A 15,366-nucleotide genomic window follows, 5' to 3' on the forward strand; every position below is an offset into this window, starting at 1 on the left:
GAGCAGGGAGGGAGGCCCGTCGCCCGTCCGAGGCTGGGGACAGACGCTGGCTTACGCCGTTTGTTGGGATTGTGTTTATCCCCGGAGAGTCAATGACTGTCCCGTCCTCCGGGGTTCCCAGCTGCCTGGTCTGTGGGGCGTGTCCCTGAGCTGGGAAGGGGAGGATGACGTGTCTCATGTCTCAGAATGTGATTCAGGGGCGAGAAACACAGTGTCCTCGGACGCATGTCCCAAGCAGAGGTCCTGTCTGTCGCTTGTGGACTGGAGGGGCCTGGGGGCAACTGGGCCAGGGGAGAAGAGAAAGGGAGTTTGCCTGGCTCCCTGGACCGTTCTCTAAACCTCTTGCCAAAGCTGCTTACTGAGGGGGAGGGGCAGAGAGAGAGAGAGAGAGAGAGAAAGAGAAAGAGAATAAATGTGTCCTGACCCTGGGCTCCATCTCTGCTGTTTGACCTAAAAAAACCCCAAGGGGATTAAGGGTGAACTAGAACCGGCTGGGCCGAAGGTGCACTCATTTGGGGGCTCCCCTGGGATCCTGGGTGCCCCGCTCAGGCATCGGTCTTGGGAGGGAGACGTGCAGGGTGAGAGAGGGACAGAGGGGGGTTAGAGAGAGTGGCGGGGCGTTGAAAACGTGCGGTTGTGGGAAAGCAGAAAGACCTGGCGAAGAGGCAGAAAGAAGCCTGGGGCTTGGAGAGAGGGAAGGACGAGAACAGAGCCACCCAGGAGGGAGCCGGGGGCGCAGGAATAGGAGCGAAACATGAAGGCAGAGGTGGGCGAGCAGAGGGAGGGGAAAGGAGGGGTGACCCCATGGAGGGGTGCTATGGAACGCTGGTTGAATGGGTGATTGAACAGACAGAGTTGGAAGAGCAGGAGGAAGAACAAGGAGAGAGTATGCGAGGTGGAGGGAGAGGAAAAGACGGGGAGTAGCTGTGGGAAGAGAGAAAGGGAGGAAATGCAGAAGGGAGGGAGAGGGAGAAGCAGAGACGGACCACAGGCAGACCGGATGAGGGACTGAGAACAAGGTGTTAGGGATAGCCAGCAGAGCCAGGGAGACGGAGAGGGGCCAGTGGGACGGGAGCCTAAGGGAACAGAAAGTGGGCAAGCCGGAGATAGGATGGCAAAGAGACATGGCAGGCAGAACACCAGGGAGACCCCACGCTGCCGCTCTCTCTAAAAATCAATGAAAAGATATCCGGGCAGGATGGGGTGACCGAGAAATGCGAAGAGAAAGAGCAGGGGACACAGAGTGTGTGTGTGTGTGACAAGCATGGCTGGCCCACAAGCCCCAAGGAGCATCCTAACACCTGCCTCCCTGCCCCTCCTCACAAGCGCCTCCAACTGACCCAGAGGGGCAGGTGTGTGGGAAGGGGCACATCTGCCGGGCACATCATGCAAATGAGCTCATGAATATGCAGCAGGCCCATTGTCTTGCCCTGCCCCCACCCCCATCTGCTCTGGGCCTGGCCCCAGGGGCTGAGAGAGGCTCTGTCCCGGACCCGCCCCCCCACAACCCCACATACACTTAGGGGGAGGGGAGGTCCCCCACCACTCTCACAGTCCCTGGGGCAGCTGCTGGCCCCCCTCCGGGGTCCAGGTGGGAGGAATGGGGGCCGCGGGCAGGGTGCTGGCGGGCAGGGGCTTACCCGGGTAGAAGTCTTTGGACTTGGAGAGCTTGATGGTGGCTCCCGTCTCCTTCTGTAGCTGCACGATGGTTTGCCCGCCCTTGCCAATGATGGAGCCCGCCGCGTAGCTAGGGATCAGCACCTTCAGGAAGTATTCACCCTCCTCTGCAGGGGCACAGGCGGGAGGAGAGTCAGGGGGGAGGGGAGTGGCGGAGGGGTCTTCCCCTGGAGAGGGGACCCCCTTCTTCCGGTGCCAGCATGGGGGGGGGGCCTAGGGAACCCCTGGGATCGCCAGGAGCAATGGCCATGAGAACAGCAGACAGGAAAACGGTAATGATGGTCATTCACTCATTCACTCATTCATTCACTCACTCACCAATAGTTACTGGGCACCTGCTATGTGCTTAGTTAGCACGGTGCTGGCGAAACAGCCACGGAAAAAAGCCAACTCCCTGATTTTGCGCGGAAAACGGGGCCGAAAGAGTTTTTAGTGGGTAAGCCAAGAGCTCGCACAGCTACATTCTTCTAGAGCGGGGACAGACAGCATGGCTGTCAGACTGTGCTAGGTGCTGGGAAAACAAAAGGAGGCAAGAAGCCGAAACCGGTTTGGCTCAGTGGATAGAGCGTCGGCCTGCGGATTGAAGGGTCCCGGGTTTGATTCCGGTCAAGGGCATGTACCTTGATTGCGGGCACATCCCCAGTAGGGGATGTGCAAGAGGCAGCTGATCAATGATTCTCTCTCATCGATGTTTCTAACTCTCTGTCCCTCTCTCTTCCTCTCTGTAAAAAATCAATTAAAAAAAAATATATATATTTTTAAAGAGGTAAGAAAGGGACAGGGCGTGTAGGGGCCGCACTGTCAGATCCGCTAGCCAGGAAAGCCCTCCTGAGAATGTGGCTTTCTCTATCGAACACTCTGCAGCACCTGCTATGGGCTAGACTCTCTCCCAAGTACTTACAAGCACCAGTTCCTTTACTTTTCACACTGATGTGGTGAGGGAGGTACTTTAAAAAAACACACACCCATTCTCGTTTTGGCCAGTGTTGCTAAGTGGTTAGAGCAGTGGTTCTCAACCTTCCTAACGCCGCGACCCTTTCATACAGTTCCTCATGTTGTGGTGACCCCCAACCATAACATTATTTTCTTTTTAAATATATATTTTATTGCTTTTTAACAGAGAGGAAGGGAGAGAGATAGAGAGCTAGAAATGTCGATGAGAGAGAAACATCGGCCAGCTGCCTCTTGCACACCCCCCACAGGGGATGTGCCCGCAACCAAGGTACATGCCCTTGACCGGAATCGAACCTGGGACCTTTCAATCTGCAGACCGACGCTCTATCCACTGAGCCAAACCGGTTTCGGCTATAACATTATTTTCGTTGCTACTTCATAACTGTAATTTTGCTCCTGTCGATGAACCGTCGTGTAAATATCTGTGTTCTCCGACGGTCTTAGGCTCTACAGCAGCGGTTCTCAACCTGTGGGTCTCGACACACATGAGGAACTGTATGCAAGGGTCCCGGCATGAGAAAGGTTGGGAACCACTGGGTTAGAGCGTTGGCCCACGCGCTAAAGGGTTGCGGGTTCGATTCCCAGTCCAGGGCAAGCATCGGGGTTGCAGGTTTGATCCCTGATCCCAGCCCCGTCGGTCAGTCAGGGTGTGTGTGGGAGGCAACCAATTGATGTCTCTCTCTCTCTCCCTCCTCCCTCCCACTCTTCCACTCTCTCTAAAAGTCAATGATAAAATACTCTCTGGTGAGGACTGACAACAACCACCCCCCCCCCCACACACATAACACACACACACACACACACACAACACACACATAACACACACACACCACACGCATACGCACATATAACACACGCACATATAACACACACACACACACACACACGCACCCATTCTACAGATGAGAAACAGAGGTAAAGGAAGCGCCCAGTTGGCACAGGCGGCAGGGCTGGGATTGGAAGCCAGGCTGGCCCCAGGGTCCTTGCTCTGAACCCCTGCCATCCTGTCCCCAGCCAGCCTGTGGCTATTGAGAGACAGCAGGTACCAAGGCCCTGGAGTGGGGTTGAGCCTGGGTGTTTCAGGGGGTGCGGTGGCCAGTGGTTGGGGCTGAGGGAGAGAGCAAAGTGGGAGGACATGAGGGCTCAGAGGAGTGGGGTTGGGGTGTCCCGGCTCGTAGCCCCCAGTGAGGTCTTTGGTGTTTACTCCAAAGAAGATGGCAGCCCCGCAGGGCTCTGAGCAGAGGAGGGATGCGGTCTGACTTAGGTTGCAAGATCGCCAGGAGGGGAGCAGACTGAGAGAAGCCAGGGTGGAGAGCGGGGAGCCCAGTGAGCGGGGACTGCGAAGGCCTGGGCGGGAGGCGATGGCAGTCTGAGGGGGGAGCAGCGGGAGGCGGAGGGAGGAGTGGATCCAGAGCTGCTCTCCGCACTCCCTGTGGCCCTGGCACCGTGCTGCCGGGTCCGTTCCTCGCAGCCTACCAGGGAGGCGGGCGGACAGAAGAGGAAACTGAGGCACAGGGGGACTCGGAGGGGGAAAGGCGCCCGCTCCGGGTCACCAGCCCAAGGGCGCCGAGGCAGCGAGCTGCTGGGCTGAGATTCAAATGCGACGCCGCTTCGTCCCGGGCCCTCCCTCCCTCTTTGACACCCTCCACTGCCCGTGGCCAAAGGCCAATGCGATCAAGGACAGTCGGTCTCAGACCCGAGATGCCAAGGCGGAGCCGAGGGCGTCTGTGCCCTGCTTCTTGGTCACGGATAAAGCATTCGGTTCACGCGGCCTCATGGCAGGTGGCTCGCCTCGCTACCTTCTAACCCAACGGTGGCCCCTCGGTACTCCCCCCCCCCCCCCCCCCCCGGGGTATGCATGCTGGAGCCTTCTCCACCATAGTCCCTTGGCGATGGGGCTCGCCCACCTTGCCAGCTTCAGGTCCTGGTCTCTCTCTGTGGGCACGAGGCACACTTTCCTTTCTGTTCCTCCAGCACGTCTTCCTCCGCCCTCCAGCATGTCTTCCTCCGCCCCGCCTCAGGGCCTTTGCACATCCTCTCTGCCTGCAAGTCCCCTGCCCCCGTGAATGCCTTTGGTCCTTCGGATCCCCACCCAAGTGCCTCTTGTTCTTGGAAGCTTTCCTTACCCGCTGAGGAGGGGATGTATTCGGAGCAACGTGTCCCAGAAGCCCACGGGGGGCATGTGCCAGGGACACCCGGTGCCCAGCAGCAGTGGGCATGCGATAAACACTGGGGGCAGTGACCGGGGGTGGGGGTGGGGATGGGTGGGTGGGAGTGAGGGTGAGGGCGTTTCTGCCTCCAGAGCTTAAGGCTGTAAAACACCTCCCCGTGGGTTTCAACTGTTTCTGTTAAAGCAAAGGAAACCTGTCGTCCATGTTCTCCCATGAAACTCCAACATCCCAACGTTCAGAGCCGATAAGGAGAACCCACAGCCCTTTGGTGCATGGGACAACAACGCCCAACCCACTGAGCCACCCGGCCAGGCCCAGGCCTTGTTTTAGGTCCCTGGGGATATAGCATGAAACAAGACAAGCAGTCCCTTTACTTTACACCCAGTCACTTTTAACATGTATGTTGTGTCTCCCCCACAAAGCGCATTCATAGAAGCATACAATGGTAAAACACACACACACACACACACACACACACACAAAAACACAAAACCCCAAAACAAAGAAACAGACAGCTCTCCCAGGACCCCTTAAACCAGCTAAAGCATCTAGGGGCGCTAGGTGGCCGCTGTATCAGACGATCAGAAATGTGAAGCCCCCTCCTCAGCTACTGGGAGTGAGGTCTGGACTTGGTCCCTTAGATGGGAGGTTCTGGGTCCCCCGATGTGCTACGGTGGGGGCCTGAGGGGAGGGGCTGACTGTGGCTGTGCCTGCACGGGGAGGACGTCCAGAATGAAGGGGTTTCCCTGAGCCCAAGGCAATCCTCTTAAAGGTGCCTGATCAGACCATTAAGCCTATTAGGTAATTAGCCCCCCCCCAGGGGGCCTTCCCATCAATCACCCTGGCCCTCCCCCACCCCCATTCACTTTCTTCTCCGGGCTCCAGAGGTGGCCCCGCCCCTACACCTGGCACAGAGAGAGGGGGCTGGTGCTCTGTCTCCTGGACGGCTCAGCAAGAGGGTTCCGTGACCGGGAGACCCCGCCCTTCTCACTAGGCCTCAGCTCTCTGACTCCCATTCCCCACCTGCCCTCCAGCCAGCGTCCCTCGTGAAGAGAGAAGATAATCATCTGCTCCAAAGAGAACTGGTCCCCGCCCCGTTTCCGGCGCCCTTTCTCACACTTCCCGGGTTTTGTGGGAATTCCCATGGGAAACGGCAGAGACAGCCCCAGGCGGAGCGTGAAGGTTGTCACTGCTGGCCCGTGTGCCCTGGGGCCTCGGTTTTCTCATCTGTGAAATGGGGACATGATAGCGCTTCCTCGCAGGGCCGTTGTCCGTGAGAACATGGTAAACTGTGAAGTACTGAGGGTGGTTTCAGGCACATGGAGCCCTTGAAAAATGTTAGCTGTCGTCATCATTATACTGTTTTTGTAATCCTCGCCCGAGGATATATTCTTATTGATTTTTAGAGAGAGTGGAGAGAGAAAGAGAGAAACATCGAGGTGAGAGAGGACCATCTATTGGTTGCCCCCTGTAGGTGCCCTGACTGGGAATCGAACCCGCAACCTTTTGGGTATATGGGTGAGGCTCCAACGAACTGAGCCACCCAGCCAGAGCAATTATTTCTATTATTATTATTATTATTACCTGCTTCAGGAGTGTAAGTTCTTACCCCAGTGTCTGACACAGGGAAGTGTGTTCTCTAAGTGGAGAGACGAGCCTGTAAGATTTGGGGTTTTGTTGGGGAATATGAAAAGGCGGGGAGACCCCTCTTCCTCCATCACTTACCCCCTAGGGGCTGCCCTGGCTTTTCCCTGCTTCCTGGAGGAGAAATGTCTTCTCACGGGCAGAACGAGATCCTGCTCCCACTCTCCCCCTCAGCCCCTCTGTGACCCTCTCCATCCTCATGCCACCTTCTTCACTGCAGCCTTCTGCCACCCCCTGCACCACCACTCCCTCCTTCCTCTAGCCCCCTCCCCTCGCTTCCGCCAACAAATCCTTCCTGGGCACCCACGTGTGCCAGGCCTTATTGCACAATGGTGTGTTTTTCCCCCTCTAAATCCTCACCTGAATATATGTTCCTATTGATCTTCAGAGAGAGAAGAAGGGAGAGAAGGAGAGAGAGAGAGAGAGAGAGAGAGAGAGAGAGAGAGAGAGAGAGAGAGAGAGAGAGAGAAACATCGATGTGAGAGAGAAACATCAATTGGCTGCCTCCCCTATGCGAGGATCAAGCCCATAACCTAAATATGTGCTCTGACCGGGAATCGAACCCACAACCCTTTGGTGCATGGGACAACGCCCAACCCACTGAGCCACCCGGCCGGGGCCAGGCCTTGTTTTAGGATATAGCATGAAACAAGACAAGCAGCCCCTTTACTTTACATCCAATCACTTTTACCATTTATGCTGTGTCTCCCCCACAAAGCGCATTCATATAAGCATACAATGGTGTAAAAAAAAAGAGTCTCTCCCAGGACCCCTTAAACCATCTTGGGGTACTGTGTGGTTGCTGTATCAGACTAGTGGGAATTTGGAGCCCCCTCCTCAGCCAGTCTCAGCGGCGGAGACCTCCCGCCTCTTCAGGCTCAGAACTCTGGGTCCCAGCGTCGCCATCCTGGCCACCAGGCGGGTCCTCTCCGAGTCTGCATGTCCTTCCTATTTGAGGGCACTTCTCACCGGGCGAGTCCCACTTCCCCTGGGAAGAAGCCAGGCCTCTATTTCCCAGCCTGCCTTGCAGCAAGGGGAGGGGCACGTGACCTCTGCTGAACCGGGAGCCCCCAAGCCTCACATATCCCAGCCTCTTTGAATGTTCCGGACGCTGCCTGTGAAAAAAGCTCTTCCTTCTACCGAAGCAGAATCGAGAGGCCAAAACTTTCCACCCCCCTCTCAGGTCTTTCCTTGGGTTCAGGTAGATCCCTCTGCTCATGCCAGGGACTGACGCGATGCCAGCTTTGGCACTCCTGACTAATCTGTGTCCTCCGGCTACAGGTGCAAGAATTTCCACCTTGGGAAGGGGCTGTCTTTCCTCTCCTAGTCTTTTTTTTTTTTTTTTTTTTTTAAATATATATTTTATTGATTTTTTTTTTCCAGAGAGGAATGGAGAAGGATAGAGAGTTAGAAACATCGATGAGAGAGAAACTTCGATCAGCTGCCTCCTGCACACCCCCCACTGGGGATGTGCCCACAACCAAGGTACATGCCCTTGACCGGAATCGAACCTGGGACCTTTCAGTCCGCAGGCCGACGCTCTATCCACTGAGCCAAACCGGTCAGGGCTCCTCTCCTAGTCTTTATGAGTCTCTGGTCTCCGCCCCTCCTCGGTGCCTCCCCCTCTTCCAGGAGTGTCTCTGAAAAGAGCAACCAAACCCCTCTGCCCCTCTAAATAACGTTTACCGCTCTAATCGGTTTGGCTCAGTGGACAGAGCATTGGCCTGCGGACTGAAGGGTCCCAGGTTCGATTCCGGTCAAGGGCATGTACCTTGGTTGCGGGCACATCCCCAGTAGGGGGTGTGCAAGAGGCAGCTGATCGATGATTCTCTCTCATTGATGTTTCTAGCTCTCTATCCCTCTCCCTACCTCTCTGTAAAAAAAAAAAATAAAATAAATAAATCAATCAATAAGATATATTAAAAAAGAAAAGAACAATAATGTTTACCTGCCCCAAAGAGCTGGGGTGCTGGGAAGGAGCACGGTCAGAGAGCGGAGCCTGAAAGGTGGGTCTGATCTGAAAGGGGGGCCACCATGCCAAGGCAGGGCTGAGGGGTGCATGCTGTGGCGGTGCCGCTTCCAGGGACAGGTGTCTGGGGCAGCCACAGCGGGGCGCTGCACTCCCGCACCCGCTCCTGCCTGGGTCCCGGGCGGCAGTGCCCCTGTACCGTGGAGGTATGCGGAGGCGGATGTGTGATGCTGACCTTGTCAGAGGGGCGTGTGAGGATGCTGGATGGGGCCGCCGAGGCCGGGGGGGGGGGGGGGTGGGGGGGGGGGGGACTGGGGGAGAGAGGGGGGAGGCCTGGGATGCCTTTCTGTGAATGACGGTGTGGCCCGCTCGTGTGAGAAGTGTAACACTGCTGGCGTGTGCCTCGGGAGGGGTGCACGCGGGAGTGTGATGCTGACTGTGTGCGGTGACACGGTCTCTGAGTGAGAGCTAGGTGGGTGGGGGTGACTCCCTGGGAGGAATTCACCGCGGAGTGGCGAAACAGGACTCTGACATTCTCATGACAACAACAACAAGAATAGTAATAGCAATAATAATAATAATAATAATAATAATAATAAATGAGAGCCGAAACCGGTTTGGCTCAATGGATAGAGCGTCGGCTTGGGGACTGAAGAGACCCGGGTTCGATTCCGGTCAAGGGCATGTACCTGGGTTGCGGGCACATCCCCAGTAGGGGGTGTGCAAGAGGCAGCTGATCGATGATGACTCTCTCTCATCAATGTTTCTAGCTCTCTATCTCTCTCCCTTCCTCTCTGTACAAAAATCAATAAAATATATATATTAAAAAAAAAATAAATGAGAGCTATTGCTTATTGCGTGCTTGCCATCTGCCAGGCCCTGTGCTATGTGCTTTACACACGCAACTTCATGTGACCCTCACAGCAGCCTGGAGAGGCAGAGGGAGGACCTCCCGTGCCCGTTCTCCAGATGAGGAGACCAAGACTCAGGGCAGCAAAACAACGTGCCGCTCGGGTGCCCTTAACCCTGGCGCCGCGGTCTTTGCGTTAAAGAGCGAGGGATGCTGGGAGCAAGAGTAAGGGGTGGAGTCAGCTACCTTTGGGGGTGGGGGGGAGGTGTGCGCTTCTGTTCATACGTGGGGGTGACAGAAGTGGGGACACAGCCAGAAGTACGGGGGCCATTCTATGGGACCTTCAGAGTTATCGTCTGTACTCAAGGGGGGCGCTCTTTATTACTGGCCCTCAGACCGGGGTCATTTCCCCCACCCCCCTCACTGGAGTTTCCATCCTCCTCTTCACCGAATGCCTCCTGTCCTTAGAGCTTCATCTCCCTCCCATTGCCTCTGCCAGCCTGACAGCCACAGGACCCAGAAGCCAGTGTAACAGCCACCATCTCCTCTACCAGCCCCTGAGAATGGGGCAGATGCCGAGGGCAGGAACTCGCCGCAGTGCCCCCCCCCGGCCCCCCCCCAGGAGCTCCTCAGCTCACTGAGCCTGCCCTCACCCGAAGACCAGGTTCCCTACAGGGTCCGCCCACACCATGGAGGCAGCCCCCTGAGTTTGAATCACGGCTCTGCCTCCAACCAGCTGACTGACCTCGGGCAAGTGACCTAACCTCTCTGGGCCACACTCTGCCATTGTAAGACGAATAACATAACAGAATGGATAACATAATAGAATAACCAATGACTGGTCGGCACCAAATGCTTTCCATAGTTATTCTTGGCACACTGTACACCATCAGCGCTAGCCATCATTGTAATTTATTATTATTATTTAATTATTATTATTAATGTTACATTCTAGACACTGGAAGAATGAAATGAATGAAATGCTGCATGTAAGGCATGACGGAATTACACCGGCAGCTTTTATTAGTATTATCGTTGTGGTCACGGTTATTCCCGATTTGGCAGATGGTAGTAGCAAGCACCGAGGCTCGGAAAAGGGATGTTGACCGACGCCCCACGGCCATGGAAGTATCAGAAAGAGCCCTCCCTTCTGAGATGGAAGTCTCGGACCCCTGCCCATCCCTGCCCCCCGAGCGCTTCTCTCAATGGAGGGCTGCCCCTGTGCATGGCTGGGCCTCAGTTTCCCCCTGGGCCCGTGGGAGGGGAGGAGAGGCGAGAGCCTGGAGCGGTGGTCCCTGAGGGCTCACCCTAGTTTCCCTGCTGCCGAGCGTAAGCACAGGAGCTCTGGGACCCGGCCCCGGGGCTGAGCAGACCCTCGCTCCACCGCGGACCACGGACCCGTGGCTGCGTTTCCCCGCGCCTCATTTCTCCTCCTCCGAAAGAGCCGCTCGGATCACCTCCCGGGAGGAATTCGCTGGGAGATCCATCCCCGTCTCAGAGTCTGACTCAGAGCAGGGTGCCAAGGGCTTGGGCCTGGCCGGCTCTGGCGGAGAGGTCGTGCTCCTCGGAGGAAGGCGCCAGCTTAGAGCATCTCAGCCCCTTTAAGAGGAGATGGGATTCCCCTCCCCACCGGCGGGGGCGGGGCTGGGCTCCGGGGCCACCTGGGTCCCTGACCCTCCCGGCCACGGGGAACGGCCATGGGACAGGAAGGAGGGAAGGAAGTCGGAGGGGCCGCATTCATGTGTGTGCTGGGGGTGGGGGAGCAGGAAGAAGGACAGGAAACTCACTCCCAACCCCTCCCCCACTTCCCTTTCCTCCAATTCCTGCTGGACGCCCTCACGGGCGGCCAGGGGGTCCCGATGCCTGTCCCACCTGGACAGGGCGGGGGGAGCGCGGGGACAGAAGGAAGAGGCTCAGCGTGTCCGTCTGGGGGGAGGACACCGGAGGGCGCCGCCCGCCTGGCTGCCTGGCCCGCGGGTGCTCTGCCCGAGGCCATCCCGCTCCCGTCTGGAGGAAGCAGAGATTTTGGCCAAGGTGACCGCCAGGAGGGGCCTGTCTGCTCTGGGGTCTCCCTCCTTCCGGGGCTAACGGGCTGGGCTCAGGGGACCCCCAACAAACCGCCTGCTCCTGAGACACACACACCGAGCGCTCCCAGCGTGTCTTTTATGCTCCCGTACACATCCCTCCTCAGGTCACACTCAGGGACGGCCCACACACGCACTCCTGTGACAGCCACACACCCTCATCCCCACCTCCCCGGTGTCTCTCTCTCTCTCACACACACACACACACACACACCCCCCTCTCCTCTGGTGACACGTATACACACGCCGGTGTCCCGCACACACCCTCCCCTCCCCAGCCCCCTCGGGTGCCCTATGCACATGCTCCCTGCTCCCGGCTCACCCACGGAGCCCCAGCCTCTGCCTCGTCAGGCACCCACCTCCGCCCGTGGCACACCCCCCCTCTGATGTCATTGTTGCACACCTCCACGCCTCACACCCAGCCCCGGCCTCTCCGGAGTCACACCCACACCGTTTCCTTGTCACACACCCTCGCCAGCTTCTCCGGGGCCCACCCCACCCCGGGCACGCCCGTGTCACACACTCAACTGCCTCCCCCTGCTCCGCACACACGGCCTCTCGTGGCTCGCACCCAGGGCCGGCCCATTCAGCGTCCCCCACACGCCCGCTGGCCTGTCACACACACACACACACCCTCACGCCTGTGCCACTGCCACTTTTGGGGCGACATGCACACACTTTTCCTTGCTGCACACACCAGGGTCTCAAACATGGATCCCGGCCCCTCTTGTCCGCCCTCTCTCTTACACACACACACACACACACACCCTCTTCCTCCTGCCTCGTCGGTGATCCCTAAGGCCACACAGTCAGGCCTGACGGGGCCCACACGCACACACGAACACACACACACGCACACCTGTCCCAGCCACAACGCATTCCCCCACCCACCCAGCTCTACACACCCACCCCTGTGCCTCCCTCTCACCAACACACCCACCCGGCGGTGCCCACACACAGCCCCGCCGCCCCGGCCCGCACATGCCTCCTCCCTCCAGGACGCCCCGGCTCAGGACAGCCCCGGGGAGGAGACGGGAAAGCTCCGAGCCCACAGGCCTCCTGGCCGCCTGCCCCTCCCCCTCCGCGCCGCCGGGAGCACCCCTGCCCCGCAGGGTCACATCGCACACCCCTCAAGGACACGGCGCCGGCTCGGAGGGACCCGCGCCCCCATCCTCGGCGCCCCCTCCCCCAAGGACACTTGCCATCCCTCCCCCCCCCCAACTCCTCCTGTCGCGCAGACAAAGCTCCCGGCCCGGGGCCGCGGCCAGAGAGGGAGGGGGTCCGGACTCTCCCCAGCTCCCCTCTCGGTTCCGGGTCCAAGGGAGGGGCGCCTCTCCCCCTCCCCGGAGCCCTTGCACCTGCCAGCCGGGGAGAGGGAGGAGGATGGAGACCGGCGAGGCCCCGGCGGCGCGCTCCCCACCCCCGGCCCCAGCGCGGCCCCCTCTCACCTCCCGTGTTGCTGCGCTTGGTGCAGACCACCTCGGGGGGCGTTTCGAGGGGCCTCTTGCGGGAATCCGGGGCCTCGGGCTCCATGGGGGGGGCCTGGGGCGGCGGCTGCTGCTGCGGCTGCGGCTGCGGCGGCGGCGGCGGCGGCGGCTGCTGTGGCGGCGGCGACGGCTGCTGGGGAGGCTGGGGCTGCGGCGGCGGCGGCGGGGGCGGCGGCGGCTGCGGGGCCGCGGAGGCCGTGAAGAGGCCGTGCACCGCGCCGGCGGCCATCATCCTCATGGTGGGGGGGGGGGGCAGAGGGGAGAGGAGGGGAGGGGGAGGGAAGGGGATGTGGGAGGAGGAGGGGGCGGCGGCGGCGGGGTGGGGGAGGGGGAACCCCAGCGAGGGAAGGAGGGAGGGAGCTGGTTCTGGGGGGCGGGGGGGGGGGGGGCTGACAGAGACAAGAAGAACGGGTGTGAGCAGTATGGGAAGGGCCGAGGGGGGTCCCCGAGATGGGGTCCGGAGAGAACTCAGGGGTGGTGGGGTGCCTCTCTGGGAATCAGGGAGCCAGCCCGGGGACCGGCCGCGCCACTGGAGGGATGGGACTCCCTTCTCTTTGCTACCCCGGGAGGAGGGCCGAGCCCCCCAGGCCCTGCTCGGGGCGGGGGGCCGGAGCTGGGAGGCGGAGGCAGCCGCTAGTGGGGACGCGGGGGTCGGCGGGCACGGGTGGCAGCGGCGGCGGCAGGGCTGGCGGCGGCTGCTGGACCGAGCATCTTCTTTCCCGGAGGCTCCCACCGCGGCCTGGCCCCGCCCACCCACGCAAGGCCACGCCCATGCCGGTCAGGGCCACGCCCCTCGGAGCCCCATTGGCCTGCCCTTGAAGCCTGGGCCACGCCCCTGAGTGTTGGCCACGCCCCTCCCGTCCAGCTGCCAGGGGGACCCAGCTCCCCCAGGCTACAGTAGGACCCCAGACTCGGGCCAAACTGCCCCGCCCCTCACCAATAAAGAACGTGTGCTGAGCACCTACTATGTGCCCGGGCCTGTTCTAAGGAAGGGCTTCACAAACGTCATGCGGAATCCCCAGAGCAACCAGGCCCCTTTAGGTACTCTTATTAGTCCCATTTAAAAAATATAGATATATTTTATTGATTTTTTTACAGAGAGAAAGGGAGAGAGATAGTTAGAAACATCAATCAGCTGCCTCCTCTGGTTGACCTATTTGGAAATGTCTTTTGTGTGAAGTGTATCATTGGGCATGTGGAGGTATTATTGATATGAGATAATGCTAAGTAACAGATTTACTATCTGAAAAGGGATTTACTATCGGGGAAAGGGAGGGAGGAAGAGACTGAACATAAACTGTGCACCTATGGATGAGGACAATGGGGGATGGGGAGGGGGCGGAGGGTGGGGTGGGAACCTGGTGGAGGGGGGAAGAAATGAGGAACCTTTGTAATAATATGAACAATAAAGATTGATTTGAAAAAAAAAAAAAAAAAATCAGCTGCCTCCTGCACACCCCCTACTGGGGATGTGCCCGCAACCAAGGTACATGCCCTTGACAGGATTGAACCCGGGACCTTTCAGTCCGCAGGCTGACGCTCTATCCACTGAGCCAAACCGGTTTCGGCTTCTTATTATCCCCATTTTACAGATAAGGAAATTTAGCCTTAGCAACTTGGCCTCCCTTGGTCGAGAGAATAAATCCCACCCCAGCTGGGAGGACGGTCCTCCTCGAAACCTTTCATCTCTTCCTGGAAAAATTAACACTGGGTTCCCGCAAAGGCCCCTGGGTATCCATTCAATAAATACCCGAGTTTAAAGCATGCAGCTCTGAGCCTAGCACACAACTGGCGTTCCATTCGATCAGCACATTAAGCGTCAGGCACTGTCCCTTACAACGCTGGGGAACAAAGCAGCCGTCCCTTGTAGAGTATTACTATTCATGTCATGAAGGAAAACACATTTTCAGATGACAAAGCGGAGGCCCAGGAGCGTGGAGTGTGGCTTGTCCCAGGGCACACAGATAGACACAGGGGACACTGGGATTTGAATGAAGGACAGGTTTAATTCCAGAGCCTAAAAATCATTGAAAGTATGGGGGTATTTCCTTGGAATTGATCATTGCTAGTAGTCGATGTTCACTGATATATGAATTTTCTTCCTGGTCTCCAAGGGTTCTTTCCTTCCTCGATCAGCCAGAGGCAAGATTCGGCTCGGAAGAGGCCTGGGGGAGGGCGATGGTGGCAGCTGGGGGGCCCCTCCCTCTGCTCCCATCCCACTGCTGCCCCTCCCTTGCCATGCTCTCAGGTCCCGGGGATGGAGAGGGTAGCAGATGGCCTGAGGTGGATGGGGTGGCCCCCATCTGTCCCCTCCCCCTATTGTCCCCAGAGCCAAGGGGGATTGTAGGGGGTTGTGGTCCACTGCAGTCTGGATCCTCCCCCTCCATCTTCCAGGAGGAAGCTGAGGAGCTGGTTGCCATGGTGACGGAGAAGAGGCAGAGGGATGCAGGGAGATACTGGGGTCAGGCGGAGAGGAGATCCACACCTTAGACCCTCTGAGTCACGTGCACTCACACCACACAGGTACATA

General features: G+C 58.6%; 1 protein-coding gene across 1 annotated transcript in view; it reads right to left on the reverse strand.

Annotated features, from left to right (window-relative positions):
* NOVA2 (NOVA alternative splicing regulator 2) overlaps positions 1–13,569 on the reverse strand; it is a 32,663-nt gene extending 19,094 nt beyond the window's left edge. Inside the window, exons 1-2 of the mRNA XM_084906037.1 lie at positions 12,798–13,569; positions 1,641–1,784 (exon numbers count right to left, since the gene is read on the reverse strand). Of these exons, the coding sequence (XP_084762163.1) occupies positions 1,641–1,784; positions 12,798–13,074 (421 nt within the window). The 5' untranslated portion in view covers positions 13,075–13,569. The remainder of the gene's footprint in view (positions 1–1,640; positions 1,785–12,797) is intronic.
* Positions 13,570–15,366: the final 1,797 nt, after the last annotated feature.

Source organism: Pipistrellus hanaki (assembly GCF_964339955.1).
Source record: "Pipistrellus hanaki genome assembly, chromosome: 15".
In the NCBI taxonomy this organism is placed as follows: Eukaryota; Metazoa; Chordata; class Mammalia; order Chiroptera; family Vespertilionidae; genus Pipistrellus; species Pipistrellus hanaki.